The 22,433-nt window shown below is 44.0% G+C and overlaps 1 protein-coding gene across 1 annotated transcript in view; it reads left to right on the forward strand.

The window, feature by feature from the left end:
* Window positions 1-1,047: 1,047 nt before the first annotated feature.
* The window catches only part of WDR76 (WD repeat domain 76), a 189,504-nt gene continuing 168,118 nt past the window's right edge, over window positions 1,048-22,433 (forward strand). The window contains exons 1-6 of the mRNA XM_056571564.1: window positions 1,048-1,068; window positions 7,537-7,818; window positions 13,460-13,717; window positions 15,279-15,455; window positions 18,814-18,966; window positions 21,174-21,350. Coding sequence (XP_056427539.1) covers window positions 7,609-7,818; window positions 13,460-13,717; window positions 15,279-15,455; window positions 18,814-18,966; window positions 21,174-21,350 — 975 coding nt within the window. The 5' untranslated portion in view covers window positions 1,048-1,068; window positions 7,537-7,608. The remainder of the gene's footprint in view (window positions 1,069-7,536; window positions 7,819-13,459; window positions 13,718-15,278; window positions 15,456-18,813; window positions 18,967-21,173; window positions 21,351-22,433) is intronic.

Consider the following 22,433-nt stretch of genomic DNA (forward strand, 5'->3'; position numbering starts at 1 on the left):
ATGCCACTGAATTGCTATAATTAGAGATGAGCGAACTTACAGTAAATTCGATTCGTCACAAACTTCTCGGCAGTTGATGACTTATCCTGCATAAATTAGTTCAGCTTTCAGATGCTCCCGTGGGCTGGAAAAGGTGGATTCAGTCCTAGGAGACTCTTTCCTAGGACTGTATCCACCTTTTCCAGCCCACCGGAGCACCTGAAAGCTGAACTAATTTATGCAGGATAAGTCATCAACTGCCGAGCCGAGAAGTTTGTGACGAATCGAATTTACTGTAAGTTCGCTATCTCTAGCTATAATAATTACTGGTTATAAAGCAGAGTGATGTTCATTGAAAGATAGAAAGGCTTTGTTGGATAAAACAGTCCTTGATAGAGTAACAATAATAGTCACAGCACTGCTATAATGTCTCTGGTTGGATCCTTCTACATCAATTGTAACAAATGATATTATAAGCAGAATGAATTATTTTACCAGTTCCTTTGATGCTCCGTTACATTCGGCAATATTTCACTTAACTGCAGATATACTTGTAGAGAGTAGGTGCTGGCGTGCACAAACAGCGGCTGGTCCTGACAGCACATGGCCCGGGTGATGCCGCCCGATAGAGTCGAGGAGATGTATGCAGAACCTCGTGGTTTCAGCGTCTGACATCAGAGCTGATGCGGACTGTAGGAGCTAGGACTGGTTCAATCAAGACTTGGATGTAGGTAAGTGCTGGAGATGAATCGCTCATTCAGGGCTGTAGGTGCTATCCAGATGATAACTGTTAAGAGTCATTCACCAGTGGGTATATAGCAATAAAAGTCCTTTTAGCAATAAGTATCGTAAATTTAAAAGCAACTAGACGCGTTTCAGGGTACTGGTGTTATCCGACCCTTTCTTCAGTAGTCATCAGCTGAAACCACGAGGTTCTGCATACATCTCCTCGACTCTATCGGGCGGCATCACCCGGGCCATGTGCTGTCAGGACCAGCCGCTGTTTGTGCACGCCAGCACCTACTCTCTACAAGTATATCTGCAGTTAAGTGAAATATTGCCGAATGTAACGGAGCATCAAAGGAACTGGTAAAATAATTCATTCTGCTTATAATATCATTTGTTACAATTGATGTAGAAGGATCCAACCAGAGACATTATAGCAGTGCTGTGACTATTATTGTTAGGCTGCTTTCACACTATGAGCATTCATCAGTTATTAAATGTCCGTTTTCTCTGTAAAAACGGACGTTTAATAACGGATGAAATAAAGGGTGCTAACGCCTGAATAAATATTCATCCGTTACCCTTATTCCTAATGTATGGCCAAACACCTCTGCCTACAGACTCCCACAGCCGGGACTTCTACTGCTCCCATCATGGAACAGACTTGTTTCCATGATGGGAGTAGAAATTCCCTGGCTGCAGGAGTCTGCAGACAGCTGGGGAGGCTACATTAGTGCTTGTACTACTACCCCTATCATGAAACAGACTCTGTTCCATGATGGGGGTTGTAGTACAGGGGCTGAGGGATTGATCGCACCAGGTTTCACTTCTGAGACCCGATGCAATCAAAAGTTATTAAGCAGGGGAGCAGGCGACATGCTCCGCAACCCTGCGATGTATCAGTGTGTTTTAACTTTCATTTTTGAATCCCCTGTGGGAAGCCCTGAATGGCCGATCAGGCCTCTCAGCGAGAGATTGAAAAATGAACTTTGAGAGTAGCAGGGGCCAAAGAGCCAAAGATATATAGCGCTGCAGAAGGGGGGGGGGGAAGACATATAGACTATATATCTAGCCCTCCAGCAGCGCATTAGGTATGACCCCCAGCCTGCGCATTGAATATTTACCCGCTGGCGCATTAAATATATACCCCCGCCGGCACATTAAATATATACCCCCGCAGCGCATGTATATGTGCCCTCGCAGCTCTTCTATATACTTATGCCCCTACTGCCGTATGAATGAAAAGTATTTCTGTTAGCAGCGCATATTGCCGGCACTATGTGCTGCTAATAGAAATACCTTTCATTCATATGGCAGCAGGGGTATATGTATGTAGAAGCACTGGGGGGGCAGATGACGCTATATGTCTGCCCCCCACAGCTCTTCTATATAGACATGCCCCTGCCACCATATGAATGAAAAGTATTTCTATTAGCAGCGTATAGTGCCGGCTCTATGCGCTGCTAATAGAAATACTTTTCATTCATTCGGCGGTAGGGGCATGTGTATATAGAAGAGCTGTGGGGGGCAGACATATAGCGTCATCTGCCCTCCCCAGTGCTTCTACATACATATACCCCTGCTGCCATATGAATGAGAAGTATTTCTATTAGCAGCACGTAGTGCCGGGAGCCGACAATATGTACTGCTAATAGAAATACTTTTCATTCATATGGCGGTAGGGGCATAAGTATATAGAAGAGCTGCAAGGGCACATATACATGCGCTGCAGGGGTATATATTTAATGCGCCGGCGGGGGCTCCCCACAGTGCTCTTTGGCCCCTGCTACTCTCAAAGTTCATTTTTCAATCTCTCGCTGAGAGCCCTGATCGGGGCCATTCAGGGCTTCCAGTGGGGGATTCAAAAATTAAAGTTAAAACACACGGACACATTGCGGGGTTGCGGAGCATGCCGCCTGCTCCCCTGCTTAATAACTATTGATCGCATCGGGTCTCAAAAGTGAAACCCCATGTGATCAATCCCTCAGCCCCTGTACTACAACCCCCATCATGGAACAGACTCTGTTCCATGCTGGGGGTTGTAGTACAAACACTAATCTAGCCTCCCCAGCTGTCTGCAGACTCCCGCAGCCGGGGAACAAGTCTGTTCCATGATGGGAGTAGTAGTCCACCCTCAGCACTGCAGGAGTCTGCTGATGTTACTCTTCTGAGCATGTATAATGTGACCCCCCCCCCCCCACTCTTAATGCATTATGCAAAAACCCCCCTCTTCTCCAGTTTAATTACATACAGAGCGTCTCCCACCCCCACAATAGAAGTAATTTCAATAGAATTATATAGGGTTCCCCCACCAGTAAAATGTGCACTCCCCACAGTCTAATTACATGTAGAGCCACCCCCTCTCCACCATACTGGGGGAGATTTATCAGAACCTGTCCAGAGGAAAAGTTGCTGAGTTGCCCATAGCAACCAATCAGATTGCTTCTTTCATTTTTCAGAGACCTTTTCAAAAATGAAAGAAGCGATCTGATTGGTTGCTATGGGCAACTCAGCAACTTTTCCTCTGGACAGGTTCTGATAAATCTCCCCCCAAAATAATTACATGCAGATCCCCACCACAATTTTATCACATGTAGAGCTACTCTACTTGTTTTTTTGTCCTGCATTTTTTGGTTTGAAAAGATGCCTGAAAAAACGTCCTGCATCTGGTGTTTTTCTTGGCGTTTTTTCATTTGTGTGGAAATTGCATTTTTGGCCCCTTTGGCGTTTTTTTTGGTACCCAAAATTTGTAGGGTTGAAAAATTTGTAGGGTTAAAAAAAAAAAAAAAAAAAATGTATTTAACAAAATTTATATTTAGTGTGTGTGTTTCACTTTTTTCTCTCTATTTTTTAGCTAGTACTACTACTCAAATCATGGAGCATGCTCTGTTCCATGTTGGGAGTAGTAGTACCTGCAGTTAAAGGAGAAGTCCCATGTAGAAAAAGTATTGTGTTTTAAATGCAGAAGCAAAAGTTATATCACTTTGTAAATCACTGACTTCACCCATCTTGTAAGTAAAACCTGTTTTTCTAGCTTCTTTGTTCAGAGAGGAAGTTCAGCAGCTCCCTGTTCTGATGACTTGCGACCCCCCATTGAGCTGCATTATGCTGGGGGCCGTGATGTCATAATTTCCCATAGTTCTGCAGCTTAGCCAGCTCTGTGCACGGCAAGGGAACCTCCCATGTGCAGCTTCAGCCAATCATAGAAGCGCCAGTGAGCTGAGCAAGCGTCTTCATCTCCTCGGCAGGGAAGCATCTGACAGCCAGCTCAGTGTTTATAAGAGCAAGAACGATGTCCCAATGTCCCGAGAAGAAGCAGAGGGGGAGGGGGAGATCCCTGCTTTCCCCTGCACTGATCACAATCTGACAGCAGGTCAGTCTGAAAGAACGATGTCCTGAGAATAGAAGCAGGGGGAGGGGAAACACTGAGCCTGCTGTTAGGAAAGTGATCAGTGTCTAGGTCAGTGTATCCCAACCAGGGTGCCTTCAGCTGTTGCAAAACTAAAACTCCCAGGCATGCTGGGAGTTGTAGTTTCACAACAGCTGGAGGCACCCTGGTTAGGAAGCACTGGTCTAGGCTGGGCTACTTCTGTGATGAACTGAAAGGCATTATGGGAGACAGGAAGTCAGGGACCTCCATGTACCAGGAAGTACCGATCTTTCAGAGGGGATTGCAGGAGAAGGGAGAGGGTGAGATACATGAGGAGCAGATTGTCAGAATGATGAGCTGATGCACTTTCACATGATAGAAAAAAAAAATTGTGACTTGGTCCATGATACTTCTTCTTTAAGGAAAGATCACAGCGAATGTCACTCCTGACACCCGCTGTGATCCTCCTGTATAATGTATAGATGCGGCCGCTCCTCTATGGTCCCCTGCACTGACGTATATATACACCTATTAATATTTCCCACAGAGAGCTTTGATTGGCTGGAACCATCTGGCCAATCACAGGTCTCTGCGGGAAATATTAAATAATTTATTATAAAACATGATTTCCCTAGTAGAATCCCATAGTCATGTTTAAAGTTTAAAGGGGTACTCCGCCCCTAGACATCTTATCCCCTATCCAAAGGATAGGGGATAAGATGTCAGATCGCCGGGGTCTCGCTGCTGGGGACCCACAGGATTGCCGCTGCGGCACCGTGCCACCATTACTGCACAGAGCGAGTTCGCTCTGTGCGTAATGACGGGCGATAAAGGGGACGGAGCAGCGCAACGTCATGGCTCTGCCCCTCGTGCCATCACAGCCCGCCCCCTTAATGCAAGTCTATGGCAGGGAGCGTGACGACCGCCATGCCCCCTCCCATAGACTTGTATTGAAGGGGCTGACCGTGACATCAAGAGGTGGCGGAGCCGTGGCATAACGATGCTCCGGCCCCTGTATCGCCCGTCATTACGCACAGAGCGAACTCGCTCTGTGCAGTAATGAAAGCGCGGTGCCGCAGCGGCAATCCTGGGGGTCCCCAGCAGTGGGACCTCGGCGATCTGACATCTTATCCCTATCCTTTGGATAGGGGATAAGATGTCTAGGGGCGGAGTACCCCTTTAAGCTAACAATCGAGTTTACAAGTTTTTATAGCCTTAGCTGAATGGCAGCAGCTTTTCCAATGGTTTACAGCTTCAGTCTTGAACTATTGACCCTCCATTCCATTCACTTATACAAGTGTCTCTAGTCCTGCAAAAAACATATTTACTTAATCCCTTATCAGTGAGAGCCTAGGTTACCCATGGGTTCCCTTTAACAGCAGAACACAACACTATGGAAAGTATAAGTATTGCCGCTCCTAATTGTGTGTTGTGTGCCATATAGTGAGGCACTGCATGCATTGGTCTTTATTCTTAAAGTAGAGAAGTCATTAATTATAACAAATGAGTAAGAAATAAATCCTCTCAGCTCACCTCCTCCATGGTCTGCAAGGACTCGAGCCCGGCCCGGCTTGATACTTGTAAGTAAATGAAGAAAAGGTAGTCCAGCAGTCCCTTTAAAATGTAGATCCTTTATTGAACTTTCTCTTTAAAATGCAAAGCACACACCATCCACCATCACCTGGTCAGCAAACCTCTCCTATGGACGCGTTTCGAATGCATGCGCGTTCTTGATCACCTGTGTGCTCTTCACCTCTTAAATAGTAAGTTCAAGAGGGAGGAGCAATTGCTTCAAGAAGACTTGTATAAAACACCCTTTGTGTACCTTAAAACTTCTTTCAAAGACAGGTTATACTTAAAACTTGCTATTGCATGAAAAATTCTATTTCCTTCATCCGCTTGAATTGTGTGCTATTCTAAACTGTTGAATGACTGCTGGACTACCTTTTCTTCATTTACTTACAAGTTATTAATTATAACTTTTTGTGAATTGGGACATTTAAACTTGCTTTTTAAAAAAAAATTCCAATCTAAATTTAGTCGGTGTCGGTGCATTGTTTGCCGACTCCGACCTCAGGTACCCAAAATTTCGTCCGACTCCACAACCCTGCCGTGCAGGGGACCATAGAAGAGCGGCCGGCCGCATCTATACACTATACAGGAGGATCGCAACAGGCGATCTGTCCGCTACTACTCCCATCATGGAACAGTGTGTACCATGCTGGGAGTAGTAGTACCACCTAAAAAATTAAGAATAAAAAGTGAAAAACACACACACACTACATTTTTATTATTGTTGGCTACGTGTTTAGGTCCCTGCCCACACACACAAATTGATCCCTGTTTAAAAATTAATAAAAATTTGGTTATAAAAGATAAATTTCGTTAAATACAATTTTTTCCTTCACTACTGTATCTTTTTTATTATTATTTTTTAATGGTACCCTACGGAATTGTATTAAAAAAGGTATCTTTTTTGGATGGCTAATGTCTAAAAGAGAATAAAAACTGCCTGAAAAAATGCCAAAGTTAAAACCCCCATGGCGTTTTTCTTGGCGTTTTTTTTTTTTACTCCCATAGACTTCTATGGGAGAAAAACACCACCCACGATTTCAGGAAAAAAAAACACCAGTGGTTCAACATGCTGCGATTTTGGAAAACCGCCAAGGAGCTGAAAAACGGCAAAAGAATAAAAAAGCGCCAAAGCGAAAAACGGCAAGTGGAATAAGATTTTTGCGATTTCTCATTGATTTACAGCTAACATCTGGCTGCAGCATTTTTTGGCCACAAAAAACACCATGCGGCATTCCCCCCCCCCAAAAAAAAACAAGTAGAAACTTAGCCTTATGGCTGAGAGCATACAGACTATCTTTTCATGAACAATGAGGGAGATTTATCAAAATCTGTGTAGAGGACTGATGCAGTTGCCTTTAGCAGCCAATCAGATCGCTTCTTTCATGTTTAGAGGCCTGTGGAAATGAAAGACATAATCTGTTCGGATGTCATGGACAACTACACTCCTCTTCTGTCTGTACAGATTATGAGAAATCTCCCCCCCCCCCCCCCCCCCCTATGTGCGTAACCTGATTTATAAATTTAGGTGGGGGCTCCATGGAGACTTTGTCTGATGTGACTTTCTAACTTTACTTATTGACTTACAGCTGCACTCCAGAGGAATTCCTTAATGTCGTACAAAATGGTGCACTCCTGTGCTCGATATTTGGAAAGTCTCACTACACAAAGTTTTCATGCAGCCCCGGCCTAAACTTCAAGATCAACACAGTCCTGCTAAAAAGATTCTGCATGTATGTTCTAGATCTCAATGTTACATGATTTGCCAGTAAGGGGCTGATATCCATTTCTGAGTCTTCACTGACGCTGTTTTAAACCAGATAGTCGCAGGCTGCCTATGAGACTTACCCACAGTCAGCTTGTAAATTATCTGTTTTCTCATTTTACAGGATTTCATCTCTGATGACAATTTGACCAAATCTTCTCATTTTGAGCACAGTTCTGTATCCTCTCCTAATAAGATGTCTCTTCAGAAGAAACAACTTTTGAAGCTGGATCAGACGCAGGACAGCTCCTCAGCCAAGAAAACATACACCTCACTAGCATCAGACTGTATTGGAAAAGCTCCTATAGTGCTGCTATATGATCTTAAGTCAGAACTACGTCATCAAAACAAGAAACAGAACATAAAGCAACGTGACCATGGACGGCACTCTCATCAGAGTAGTCAGGTTGTGTGAACTTGAATTTCGTTGTTTGACTTTTGACAATGGATGCTAAAAAGAGGGATACACTTCCCATAGCAAATTAAATGTTTATGAAGTTATTGAAATCAAAAAAAAAGTGCAAACTAAGCATTGTTGTGCTGTTAAAAAAAAAAAATCTTTTTTTTTTTTTTTGCAGTCATTGATTCATAAGCTTGTTGTCCTCAGGATGCCTTGTCAATGGAGGACTAAAGCACCCAATCACTTAGAGGGGCATTTACTAAGGGGTTTAGTCATTTTTTTCTGACTATTTTTGGTGCAAAATTGTCGCAATTGTGCCTACCCTATTTTTTGTGCGACTTTCTCTAGCAAGAGCTAGAAAGTAAATTTTTTTTTTCCCGCTTAATTTACGCAAGTTTTCATTTATTACTTGCAGTGGTCAGGAATTTATTAACTGAGACAGTCGCAGTTGCGCAATAAACAGTCGCAACGGCCGTAAAAATTGACTAAATTTACTCCAGCTCCAACATGGAGCAGGAAAAGCTACTGCCGCCCGGGCTCCGACATACTTTCTCCCCGCTACCCTCACTGCGCTACCGGGCCACTGCAGTGATTTACATCCCCCCCCCCCCCCTCTCACCTGCCAGCGCCACACAACTTCCATCTGTCTGCTGTTGCAAGACTACAAGTCCCAGCATGCCCTTACAGTGAGGACACCCTGGGAGTTGTAGTCTTGTAGCAGCGGGAGCTGAGCGGCGCGGGCGGGAGACAAGGGGGGGGGGGATATCAGTGTCCCCATAAGTGAGGGTAGCGGGGAGGCAGTATGAGGAGCCCGAGCGGCTGCACTGTAATGTCAGCCCGGGCTCCTGCCCTGACAGCCAAAAGCTTTGGCTGTCAGGGCATGCTGGGTGTTGTAGTTTTGCAATAGCTGGAGGGCCACAGTTTGCAGACCACTGGTTTGTGGTCTGTAAACCGTAGTCCTCCAGCTGTTGCAAAAGTAAACAGCTGAAGGGGACCGGCGAAGACGTTTACTTACCCTTCCGAGGCTCCAGCGACGATCGGTGACGGAGATCGTCGGGCGGCAGTGTCGTGCAGCGCTGGAGCCTACGGAAGCCGGTAAGTTGCCCAAGCCCTAAAACTGTTTCCCAACCAGGGTGCCTCCAGATGTTGCAAGACTACAACTCCCAGCATGCCTGGACACCCTTTGGCTGTCCAGGCATGCTGGGAGTTGTAGTTTTGCAACATCTGGAGGCACCCTTGTTGGGAAACACTGGCCTAAAACAGTGTTTCCCAACCAGGGTGCCTCCAGATGTTGCAATACTACAACTCCCAGCATGCCTGGACAGCCTTTGGCTGTCCAGGCATGCTGGGAGTTGTAGTTTTGCAACAGCTGGAGGGCCACAGTTTGCAGACCACTGGTTTGTGGTCTGTAAACTGTAGTCCTCCAGCTGTTGCAAAACTAAACCGCTGAAGGGGACCGGCGAAGACGTTCACTTACCCTTCCGAGGCTCCAGCGACGATCGGTGACGGAGATCGTCGGGCGGCAATGTCGTGCGGCGCTGGATCCTACAGAAGCCGGTAAGTTGCCCAAGCTTCCCAATCAGGGTTCCTCCAGATGTTACAAGACTACAACTCCCAGCATGCCTAGACAGCCTTTGGCTGTCCAGGCATGCTGGGAGTTGTAGTTTTGCAACATCTGGAGGCACCCTGGTTGGGAAGCACTGGCCTAAAACAGTGTCTCCCAACCAGGGTGCCTCCAGATGTTGCAAAACTACAAGTCCCTGGTTGGGAAACACTGTGCCCGGCCTCCGCCCCACCTTACTGTAAGGGCATGCTGGGAGTTGTAGTCCTGCAGCTGGGGGCAGGGGACAAGCTTGTCACTTGCCCACACATCTCCTGGACCACACAACTACAACTCCCAGCATGTCCTTACTGTAAGGGCATGCAGGCAGTTGTAGTTGTGCGGGGCGGGAGATGTGTGAGCAGGTGATAATAAATGTACTAACCCATTTATTTTTTTTTCTTCTCATTTCAGATCCGTGTATCCTGTGGACTCCTTCGGATTCGGTGGACTACTTCGATGACCAGCGTTTTTCTTTGTTTGATTTTAATAAAATGGTTAACGAAGGCTTGTGGGGTAGTGTTTTTTGTAATAATTTTTTTTTTTTAAAACCTGTTGTGTTTTTTCCTTACTTTACTAGACAGGCTTAGTAGTGGAAGCTGTCTTATAGACGGAGTCCATTACTAAGCTGGGCTTAGCGTTAGCCACAAAAACAGCTAGCGCTAACCCCCTATTATTACCCCGGTACCCAACGCCACAGGGGTGCCGGGAAGAGCCGGTACCAACAGGCCTGGAGCGTCAAAAATGGCGCTCCTGGGCCTAGGCGGTAACAGGCTTACGTTATTTAGGCTGGGGAGGGCCAGTAACAATGGTCCTCGCCCACCCTGGTAACGTCAGGCTGTTACTTTTTGGTTGGTATTTGGCTGAGAATGAAAATAGGGGGGACCCTATGCATTTTTTTTTTAAATAAATAATTAAATATTTAAAAAAAAAAAAAACACACAGGGTCCCTCCTATTTTTATTCTCAGCCAAATACCAACCAAACAGTAACAGCCTGACGTTACCAGGGTTGGCGAGGACCATTGTTACTGGCCCTCCCCAGCCTAAATAACGCCAGCCTGTTACCGCCTAGGCCCAGGAGCGCCATTTTAGATGCATTGGGCCTGTTGGTACCGGCTCTTCCCGTCACCCCTGTGGTGTTGGGTACCGGGGTAATAATTGGGGGTTAGCGCTAGCTGTTTTTGTGGCTAATGCTAAGCCCGGCTTAGTAATGGACTTCGTCTATAAGACAGCTTCCACTACTAAGCCTGTCTAGTAAAGTAAAAAAAGAAAAACACAACAGGTTTAAAAAAATTTTTATTACAAAAAAACACTCCCCCACAAGCCCTCGTTAACCATTTTATTAACATCAAGCAAAGAAAAACGCTGGTCGTCGAAGTAGTCCACCGAATCTGAAGCAGTCCACAGGATACACGGATCTGTAGAAGAAGTAACAAAAAAAAAAAAAAAGTGTAAGTACATTTAGGGAGAAAACTGTTAAAAAAAATGTAATAAACACACACACACACACACTAAACACTGTTTACCACTATTCTGAGCCATGACTGCAATTTAGTTATTGAATTATTTAGATGTGGTGAAAAAGCTAAAAAAAAAAAACTCAAAAACAAAAGATCCAGAAGGAAACCTAGCAGCCAAACCTATTCAGACAGCAGGAAAAAGGAACAGACTATTTTTTCTACTACATGAAGTAAATTTCCCACTTTTGCCTATGTGTGCCAAATTTATTAACACCGTGCAACAATTTAGTAAATTTGTAGCACATAGTCAAACATGAAGTAGAAAAAAACAGGGTAAAAACCAGACTACATAGTAAAAGATTAGTAAATCTCCCTCTTAGAGCTCATTCACACTAGGTATTTTCTGAGCAGAATTCCACTGCAGATAATACGGTGCCACAGCCTCCGATTGTTTTCACTGGGCTTCTGCTTCACCGTTCACTCTACACAATTTCCGCAGCAGACGTTCCTCTGAAAAACGTGGTTTGTCTGGATCTTTTTGTTTTATTAAATACTGTACATTAATTTCCCTTAAGTAATAATCTGGTACATCTTTTCTATTTCTCTGTGCTGCATAATTTGTTATTAGAAATGAATGACTAAGTAGCCAACATGGGGGAGATTTATCAAAACCTGTTTAGAGGAAGAGTGATGTAGTTGCCTATAGCAGTCAATCAGATTGCTTCTTTTAATTCCCAGAGGCCTTTTATAAAAAAAAAAAAAAAAATTTAAATAAAAAAGCGCGATCTGATTTGTTGCTATTGGCATCTGCCCCACTCTTCTACACAGGTTTTAATCTCCTCCCATGTATCTACTGGTATTGTCAGCTTTGACACCTCAATGTAAACAAAGTGTACAGAGCTGGAGGCCTGGGCTCTGTACATTTTGTAGTGGCTGTGCCAGGTTACTGCAGAAATGAGTGGGAGGTGAATTGCAGTAACACATCTACTACACACTACAATGTTTAAAGCCTAGGATTTTGGCTTCGTACATTGTGTATTTCCAGGCAATGCGGCTCATGTGAACAGTTGATCAATTGTTAGTCCTAGCCAGGGGATAGGCCACCAATTAATTAAACAGGTATGTCAGGAGAGGCCACAGGTCCTTTTAAAAAGGAATCTGTCATGTGTATTCATTGCAAAGAGCTGTAGCCACTATTGGATAGCTGTCCGGGTATAAAAACGAATGCATCTTTCGTGGAGCTGGTGGGTGCCATACTTATCTTTTTTTAACCAAGGAGGTGGTGCCAATCTTAAGTGTCACATCCTGGGACACCTCCCCGTTCTCCATTACCGCCTAACCTTTTCTTGACTGATAAGCAGGATTCTAGATGTCAGTCAAGGAGGAGCTGGGAGGTGGGGAAAGCAAGGAGGCGTACAAGACTTTGGCACTTAAGCAGCTCAGCACTGCCTTCTTAGTACTTGACTGATAGAGAAAAAGGTGATTTTATAAATTTAGCAACCACAATCAGCTCCAGGAAAAGTAGTTTGCTTTTATATCCTAACTGCCTTTAAATGGTGTCTGCAGCTCTTAGCAAAAAATACAGCTGAGTCATTTTAAAAGGTATCTGCCAGAAAAAAACTTCTGCTGTGTATTTTCCTACCAATATAAGTCTATTAGTAGCTAAATAAAATCAGCTTCTGAAAATACACAGCAAAATACAGCATGTGTGACTCTACCCTAAATGTCGTTATGAGTGGAGCAGGTCTGAGTGCTGGAATGATCACAAAATCAATAGGCAGGAGCACTTTTAAAAGGGTTATTCAGGAATAGAAAAACTTGCTAATTTCTTTACAAAAATGCTCCCCGTCTGTCACCAGGTTGGGTGTGGTTCTGCAACTCAGTTCCATTGAGTAAAGGGAGCCAAGTTGTAATACCACACATGACCTGGGGACAGATGTGGTGCTGTTTTTGAAATAAATTAGCTCTGTTTTTCCATTCCTCGATATAGCACCTTTAAGCCTTGGTCAGCATTGTTTGACTCCTGTGAAAGCTGAGCAAATCAGTGTAAAGACTAGAAAGGTCTTTTACATGACTAAAGTCATAGGGACACAGTGCTCAGCTGTGTTAGTTTGTCCATTTATTCCACCAATCAGTGGAGGAGGTAATACGTATCCACCCACCAATCAAAATTTCCAAACCTCATTATAACATCCCAGAAGATTTTTTGGAACTTTATTGAAACACTTAGGATCTATGTAATCTGCATCATCCGAACAGGTTTGGTTGCCATATTGATGTGATGCCTTATGTTGCTCCTGCAGTTGAATGTTCTTCTCTCTTGCCAGTACTCAAATGTTGTCAGGGAATGCAGTAGCTTGTTCGCAAGAGCATCACATGCTAAAAAATATATCCTTATTCAGATTGTTTTTTTTCTCTATCGGTTCCATTGGGGGACACAGACCGTGGTGTAGCTTGCTGTCTCTAGGAGGTGTACACCTCCTAGAGACAGCAAGATACACCACGGTCTGTGTCCCCCAATGGATCCTTCGAGAGAGAGTTTTTACGGTAAGTGTTAAAAAAAATCTCCTTTTTCCCTGTGAACAGGAACGTCTACCAGATGATGGGTCAGTCCACAACAAATCGTCTCAGTCTCTTCCTTTACACAGTGAACGCCTAGCTTCTAATACAGATATTACATATCATCACCAGCAGCAAGATACTACAGAGAACAGAGGTTGCACATCACTTCCAATAGAAAGTTTAAAGATTCCTGTAGCTCCACCATTTCTTTCTAATGTGCAGCCCGAAACTCAAGGGAAAGAATCTGCAAATATCTATGACCGAGCACAACATCAGAGCCAGGTACGTCATACTTGGTTTTATGTTCTAGAGAATATTCCTTTTGCTGTGTCTGTTTGGCCGCTTGTGTTTTTTGATGACACCCACACTTGTCTGTGCCATGAATCCCTCTAAGTTTGAAACCAAGACTGGAAGTTAATGCTAATCCTCTCATAGAGGTACTGGTTTCCATCCTTTTATGGATCCTAATTCCCTGGTTCATGTTGATCACACTGCATGAAGATTACTGAAGAGGAGGGGGCGTTCCCTTGCTTGCCCTCACATCTCATCTCCTCAGAACTGACAAGCTCTGTGACACGCATCCAACTTAAAGAGCAGGCTGACAGACAAGCCTGGAACATGCACATAAACCCTGCTTGTTCCGCCCACACTTATATGTTTGCCTGTATTTAGTCTCTGCACAAAGACACACAGGCAAATGTTGCAGGGACAAAACAGTGTTCTGGACAGTAAAGGGACCCTTAATGGTAGGAAGTACAGTGGTCCCTCAACATACGATGGTAATCCGTTCCAAATGGTCCATCGTTTGATGAAACCATCGTATGTTGAGGGATCCGTGCAATGTAAAGTATAGGACAGTGGTCTACAACCTGCGGACCTCTAGATGTTGCGAAACTACAACACCCAGCATGCCCGGACAGCCAGGTTGAAGACCACTGGTATTGGAGGTTATTCTCACGTGTCCCCGCCGCTCCGGACCGTCACCGCTCGTCAGGCGTGGATGTCGCCTTCCATCGCTGTCGCTGCGTCCCTGGGGTGTCCCCGACATTCTGGCAAGGCCTCTGCTTCCCTGGCATCCTCGCTCTCCGTCGCCGCCATCACATCGCTACACACGGCCCTCCTATCGGATGACGGGACGGCGTGCGCAGCGACGTGATGACGACGATGGAGAGCGCCGACGATGCAGGGGATCCCGAAGAGGAGGTGCCGGAGCCCCGAGGACAGGTAAGTGATCGTCAGCGGACCACACGGGGCACCGTAAACGGCTATCCGGTGGCAGCTGAAGCAGTCTGTGCTGCCGGATAGTCGTTTATGCGATGGCCCCGACATACAAAAGCATTGTATGTTGATGCTGCCTTCAACATGCGATGGCCTCTGATAGGCCATCGTATGTTGAAATGATCATATGTCGGGGCCATCGTAGGTTGGGGGGGGTCACTGTATTGAGCATTATTTCACCCAAAAATACAAAACATTGTATATTACAAATATACATATAATGTTATTATCTACATTAAAAAAAAAGTTTTTGCAAATGACAGTGCCCATTTAAACACATTTTTGTTTTCACCAGGAGACACACTCTTATTCAATAATGTTTTGGAATACTATGAGGAATATATATGCTTTAATATTTTTTGATACAGAGCATATTTAATTTTAGATATTACATTTTTTCAGGTTTTGGAAATATGAGTATATAGGAAATCTAACTTTTTTTAAATAATAAAAGCGTATTCGTAAATTACAAATCCAGTTAATAAAATAACTTTTTTTTTCTATTGTGACATTCTCCTTTTTTTTCCCATTGTGAAATTCTCTTCCTACAATATTTGTACTGAAGAAACTACAGAAGACAGACCAGCAGGAAGGCCAGAGTGTGAATAATTTTTACACATCACTTGCAGAAGTATGTAAGTGGAAGCAGCCTGTGATAAAATTACTTCGCACAGAGACCCAGCTTGATCACAAAGGAAAAAAGCGAACAAGTAAATTAGACAGTGAGCAACACTCTGTTCAGGTATGGCTTTTTAAACCAGATTCAGATCTTTCATGTATAAGTTGTGCTCTAAATTTTGATATATAACTTTCACTTAGGTTAAACTTGTTATATTAAAGTTGTGGAAGTAAGAGAAAGTAAATAATGTTATGTACTCATTTTGTGGTATGGGGTGAAGCATCACCAAGTATAACAGGAAAATAACTGGGAAGTAACTGGGACACAGCCTTGTCATAGGCACAAGGTTTTTCTGTAGAATTTCCCCCTGTTCCTAAAGGACTGCAGCAGGTCCTCTAAAGATGTAGAGAGATGTGTTGGTTACAGATATAATAAGAACAAATAAACACAGCATAACTTGAAAAGACAGTCTGTTAAAGGTAACAATAGTTTCACAGCACAATAGACATTCCAGATTTTAGCAAACAGGATTCAAAGCTTTGGAACAAGGGTTCTCCTATAGCATATTGCATAGTATATTGTAGGGGGTACCTTTAGTCTTTCCTGCTCTTATGACAGGTAACTGTCCACTGTCCCAAGTTTCTCTTCTCCTAAGGGTATGTTCACACGACGGAATGTCCGCATGGAGGCTCTGTGTGGACATACCACAAATATGCCAGTGCTAGGAATGCCCCGTCTCATAGACCGCTAAGCATCCAGTACAGACTTCGCACAAAGAATGAACGTGTGCCGGTAACATCTGGCACGGAAATTCTGCTGTGTGCACAGAGCAGCAGAATCCCGTTGAATTTAACAGGACTTTGCTGCAGCAAAATCTCCACGCTGGATTCCAATGCGGAATCCGGCACGGAAATTCTTCCATGTGAATATGGCCTTAAGGGGTTTCAGGTGCACACTAGTTTCCACAGGAAACTCTACAATGCCCGACTGCAGACAAATAATTTTAGCAACTTTAGCCACTGTGATGACCAGGCCCAGCCTAAAGCTCTAACAGGCCCTCGAATAGTGATATATTCAACCTTACCACTGGTGACTGTATATACAAGAATATATGCAATATTTCAGTGTTTCTTAACCCGAGTGCCTCCAGCTGTGGCAAAACTACTACTTCCAGCATGCCTAAACAGCCAAAGGCATTCTGGTATATGTATTATACAGTAGCTCCCTCAGCTCATTGTAATTATTGCATATCTTTTCACTTGACAACACTGACGAAATGACACTACAATGTTAAAAGTGAGTGCACAGTCTGTATAAGGCTGGGTTCACACTATGTTTTGTCTATACAGGGACCTGATCCGGCTCGGGGGTGGGTGGGGGGGCTCTTCAAAACCGGGCGAACCTGGCTGCATCTCATTCACTTGAATAAGCCGATCGGAGTCAGTGACTCCGGTCGGCTCATTTCTGCCCCATATCAGATTTTCTGACCGGACCTAAAACCGTAGTATATCTGGTCAGAATGAGATGGGGTGTGGGCTTGGCTGGGATAAGGGAGCGCCCGGTTTTCACTCCCCCCAGCTGGATCCGGTCCCCGTATAGCCAAAACGTAGTGTGAACCCAGCCTAACAGTGTTTAATGTTGTGTCCCCTCAAAATACCTGATGAGACCAAGATGAACTTATTTGGTTCAGATGTGTCAAGTGTGTGTGGCAGCAACCAGGTGAGGAGTACAATGACAAGGGTGTCTTGCCTACAGTCAGGCTTGGTGATGGAAGTTTCATGTTCTGGACCTGCATGAGCTCACTGGGGAGCAGTTGATGGAACCATGAATGCCAACATGTACTATGACATACTGAAGGAGATCATCATCCCCTCCAGTCGGAGACTGAGCAACAACATTACAGTATTACAACATAACAACCCCAAACACACAGGGGTGTACTTACTTTTGTTGCCAAGGGTTAGACATTAATGGCTGTGTGATCAGTTATTTTGAAGGGACACAACAAAAGAACACATTTTTACAGGCTTTGGATTCACACTTTACATTGTAGCAGAGTGTAATTTCTTCAGTGTTATCACCTGAAAAGATATAATAAAATATGTACAAAATTGTGAGGCTTGTACTTATGGCGGATACTGTATATAACTGGCCAATTTATATAGGTACACCTGTTTAATTGCTTGTTAATAAGAAAATAATAAGTTGATCACATAGCAGCAAGTCAAAGCATATGTTTGTAGACATGGAATGCATCAGAATGGGGCAAGAAATTGGATTTAAGTGACGTAAAGGGGTACTCCGGTGAAAAACCTTTTTAAATCAACAGGTGCCTTAAAGTTAACCAGATATGTAAATTACTTCATATTTAAAATCGTAATCCTTCCAGTACTTATCAGCTGCTGTGTGCTCCACAGGAAGTTCTTTTCTTTTTAAATGTATTTTCTGTCTGACCACAGTGCTCTCTGCTGACACCTCTGTCCATGTCAGGAACTGTCCAGAGTAGGAGCAAATCCCCATAGCAAACCTATCCTGCTCTGGACAGTTCTTAAAATGGACAGAGGTGTCAGCAAAGAGCACTGTGGTCAGACAGAAAATAAATTAAAAAAGAAAATAACTTCCTGTGGAGTATACAGCAGCTGATAAGTACTCGAAGGATTAAGATTTTTAAATAGAAGTAATTTACAAATTTGTTTAACTTTCTGGCACCAGTTGATGATTAAAAAAAAAGAGAAAAGTAATTTTTTCCATAGTACCCCTTTAACTTGTGTGGATTAAAATGCCTTATTGCTATCAGAAGAGAATTGGTAAACTGGTTTGAGATGATGGGCAGCAGTAACTCAAATACCCACTTGTTACAACCAAGGTATGAAGAATACCATCTCTTTATGCACATGTTGATCGTTGAAGCAGATGGGCTACAGCAACAGAAGATCTGCTGCCACGTCTGTACTAAGAGCAGGAAACAGAGATTGCAATTCGCACAGTCTCACCAAATTATACAATGGAAGACTGGAAGAACATTGCCTGGTCTCAATTCCAGCTGTCACGTTCAGATGTCAGTCTTAATTTGTTGTGAATAACGTAAAAGCAGGGATCCATCCTGTATTGTATCAGTGGTTCAGGCTGGTTGACAGTGGGTTCCCTGTACTCCAGTGGGCTCAACAATCACCAGGTCTCAATCCCATAGATCACCTTTGGGATGTAGTGGAACATGATATGTGCATCATGGATGTGCAGCTGACAAATCTGCGCCAACTGCGTGATGCAGTCATGTCCATATGGACCAAAATAAGATAATGTAAATCTGTGAGAATGTTTTGATCATGTAACACAGGCTAGGACATGATCAAGAAATTTCAGTTGTTTGATAAATATAAATGAACATTTTATAATAAAGGACTGTGTATTAATTGAAAATGAAATATAAATTTTTTCTTTCTTTTGACACCCTCCTCTTGAAATTGTTTGTGCGATGAAGAAGCTACAGAAGACAAACCAGCAGGAAGGCCAAAGTAGGAGGAAGCAGCCCATAGCCAAAAAATTACTTTGTTTAGAGACCAAGAAAAAATTGCTTGATTACCAAGAAAGAAAACGGTCAAGTAACTTGGACAGTGAGCAAAACTCAGGCCAGGTATGGCTTTTCAAGCCAGAGTCACGTCTTTTAATGCTATAAGTTATGTTCTAGATCAGAGCTTCTCAAAAATTTTCTGCAGGCAGACCTCACCATACAGACTGAGACGATACCTGGGCCTTAGCATCTATACTCGAAGTTCATGCTTAAATTTGAAATATTCATTTAATTCACGTCTTATTTTTCTCCTGAATTTTGTTTAACATTAAAATAATAATAAAAAATGTTTTTGTTAAATTATGTAGCTAAAACTGCAGGCATTGAAAAGTCTGTTCAGCCTATAACCACTTCAAGTTTTTATTGGTTGGCATCTGAGTGTTCAGCTCCCGATTGATCAGGGGACTTAGCGGGGAGGGAAACATGCAGTTGCTCGCTTCCCTCCCTATTCTGTTATATGACTGGGGGAGCTCCATAAATTTGCATAATGGCACTGATTTACTATTGTTAACACGACATGTTTTGTGAGGTTTTGCGCCAGGTTCGGGTGCATTGTGCCAGAAATTCTGTCTGCGCCAGAATTGGAAAAAAAAAAAACAACAAACTCTCCATTTTACTGAGAGAACCCAAATAAAGGGCGTGACCACCGGGAAAAGGGACGTGGCCACAGAAAAGGGGGTGTCCCTCACGTTTTCGTGAATCCCAACATATTTACTAAGGCTTCCACAGAAAATGTGATTTTGAGTTGAGAAAAACCCCACAGCTCAGAATATGTGTAAAAAAAGAAAAAGGGCAAAAAGGAAACATTAGTAAATACTGTGGAAAAATATCTGTTGGGAAAAATAAACTACACTCATCTCTTAGTAATTCAGGGCTACGGTGTCCATATTAGGACATCATCAGGTGTCAGACAAACCTCCGTCACACCTCAGACAAACCTCTCTCAGCCGTCAGACAAACCTACCTCAGCTCTCAGCCAAACCTCCGTCACACCTTAGACAAACCTGCCCTCAGCCAAACCTCCGTCATGCCGCAGACAAATCTCTGTCACACCTCAGCCAAACCTACCTCAGCTCTCAGCCAAACCTCTGTCACGCCTCAGACAAACCTCCCCTCAGCCAAACCTCTGTCATGCCTCAGACAAACCTCGGTCATACCTCAGACAAACCTCCGTCACACCTCAGACAAATCTCCCCTCAGCCAAACCTCCCTCAGCTCTCAGCCAAACCTCTGTCATGCCTCTGACAAACCTCTGTCACACCTCAGCCAAACCTCCCTCAGCTCTCAGACAAACCTCCGTCACACCTCGGACAAACCTCCCTCAGCCAAACCTCTGTCACACCTCGGACAAACCTCCCTCAGCCAAACCTCCGTCACACCTCTGACAAACCTCCGTCACACCTCAAACAAACCTCCGTCACACCTCAGACAAACCTCCCTCGGCTCTCAGCGAAACTTCCGTCATGCCTCAGACGTCAGCCGTTTATGTAAAGTTTTCCTCGAAAAACATAGAAAACTGAGCGCATGTGCAGCACTCCGCTGACGGCGTAGGGCTAAAGTAGGCAGCGTCAGGAGCGTAGCCCTCACATGCGCAATTGTCCGTACTGCTCAGAGCGCATGCTCTGCTTTCCTTCGCTACGCAGTTATCGTAGGGAGGCTGAAAAACTTGAACGCGTGTACGGCTGACGTCTGAGGCATGACGGAGGTTTGGCTGAGGGGAGGTTTGTCAGAGGTGACACAGAGGTTTGGTTGAGGGCTGAGGTAGGTTTGTTTGAGGAGTGATGGAGGTTTGTCTGACGCCTGATGATGTCCTAATATGGACACCGTACAGTGCCAATGAGTCTGTCCTGGTCATGTAACACAGAGCCAGGAAAATAACATGCCCTTTGGTGTGTGCTCAACTTGTCTGGACAGCCATTGCAGAACACTTATATGGTATGGAGTAACATGTACTAGGCTTAGAGGGTTCTCCAAGATTTTCCCTGTTCCTATAGTGCTGCAGCGGGTCCTCTAAATGTGTTGAGAGTACAGTAGTGTAGATAATGCAAAAGGAATAGTACCACAAAACAACTTAAAATATTTTTTTATTTTGGGGTTGCACTTATTAGATATATAACTTTAGTTAAGTAAGTTCTCTTATCAGTTATTAGTTAAATATTAATGAAAAAGTAAATTTATTAATAAAGTGCTGTGTGTTAGTTGAATTTCCGATCTTTTTTTTTTTTTCCCTTTATGACTTTCTCCTTTTTAAAATGATTTATGTGATGAAGAAGCAACTGAGGACAGACCAGCAGGAAGGCCTAAGTGGGAACACATCTTACGCATCACTTGAAGAATTATGTAAGTGGAAGCAGCCAGTGGTTCAAGTACATCACTTAGAGACTCAGCTTGATTATAAAAAAATAAAGCGATCAACTACATTACAAAGTGAGCAATTCTCCCACCAGGTATGGCTTTTTAAACCGAATTACGGTAATATCTTTCATTGCATGGGTTATGCTCTAGATTTTAAGTTATCATTCATTTGACTGTATAAAAATTCTGCTGGTAGACTCAAAGTAAAGAATATTATGTACACATGATATTGGTGGGAGACGCATCACCAATTATAGCAAGAGAATAATAAAACTTTGTCATGATAGTTATAGGATATTTGCTCATTATTTTTAGAGTTATCATACTGAATCTTTCTGGTGGTGTTCTATTTCAGCTCTTCTCAAAATCTGACAAAAATCCACAAAACTTACCCTGTCAGGGTGAAGGGCAGGGCTCAAGTCCTGCAGGAACTCATGGGAACGGAATTCCTACACTTTTTCCACAGCAGGACCGCAGTTCCCATTAGCAGGAGTCCTGCAGGACCAGCCCTTAAAGTGGTACTCCGCCCCTAGACATCTTATCCCCTATCCAAAGTATAGGGGATAAAATGTCTGATCGCAGGGGTCCTGCTGTTGGGGACCCCCGCGATCTCGGCTGCGGCACACCCCAGACATCCAGTGCACGGAGCGAGCTTCGCTCCGTGCTGGATGACTAGTGATGCAGGGCAGAGGATCGTGACGTCACAGTAATGCCCCCTCAATCCAAGTCTATGGGAGGGGGAGTGACTTGGCCATAGACTTGCATTGAGGGGTCGTGATGCAGGTAACAAAAGCTGACTGAAGATCTAACAGAAGACTCCATTAGGTAAGTTCTTCTGACTGAGGTGAGTATATATTTTCTCCCTTAGGTGCTGGTCTGTGTTGGGGCTCTACCTTTATTCAAGCAGGAGCGAGCAAGGGCATTTTGAGCATGAAGGGGTTAATTTTTACTATGTACGTGTGTGTGTGTGTGCGCTTTATATTATGCGGCTGTCAGCTGCAACGCTTACTATGCTGCTGACAGCCGAGGCGTCTGTACTGTTTGGCGCATGGAGCGCCAACTTACTTTCGTTTTTGGCAGCAGGCAGCTGCCGGCGTACATGTGAATCGCCCGCTCACTTCCCTGCAGACGCGACTGACGTGCGCCCGGGGCAAGGAGTGGGTGCCATTACTGTT

This window comes from Hyla sarda, chromosome 4 (genome assembly GCF_029499605.1).
Source record: "Hyla sarda isolate aHylSar1 chromosome 4, aHylSar1.hap1, whole genome shotgun sequence".
NCBI classification, from domain to species: Eukaryota; Metazoa; Chordata; class Amphibia; order Anura; family Hylidae; genus Hyla; species Hyla sarda.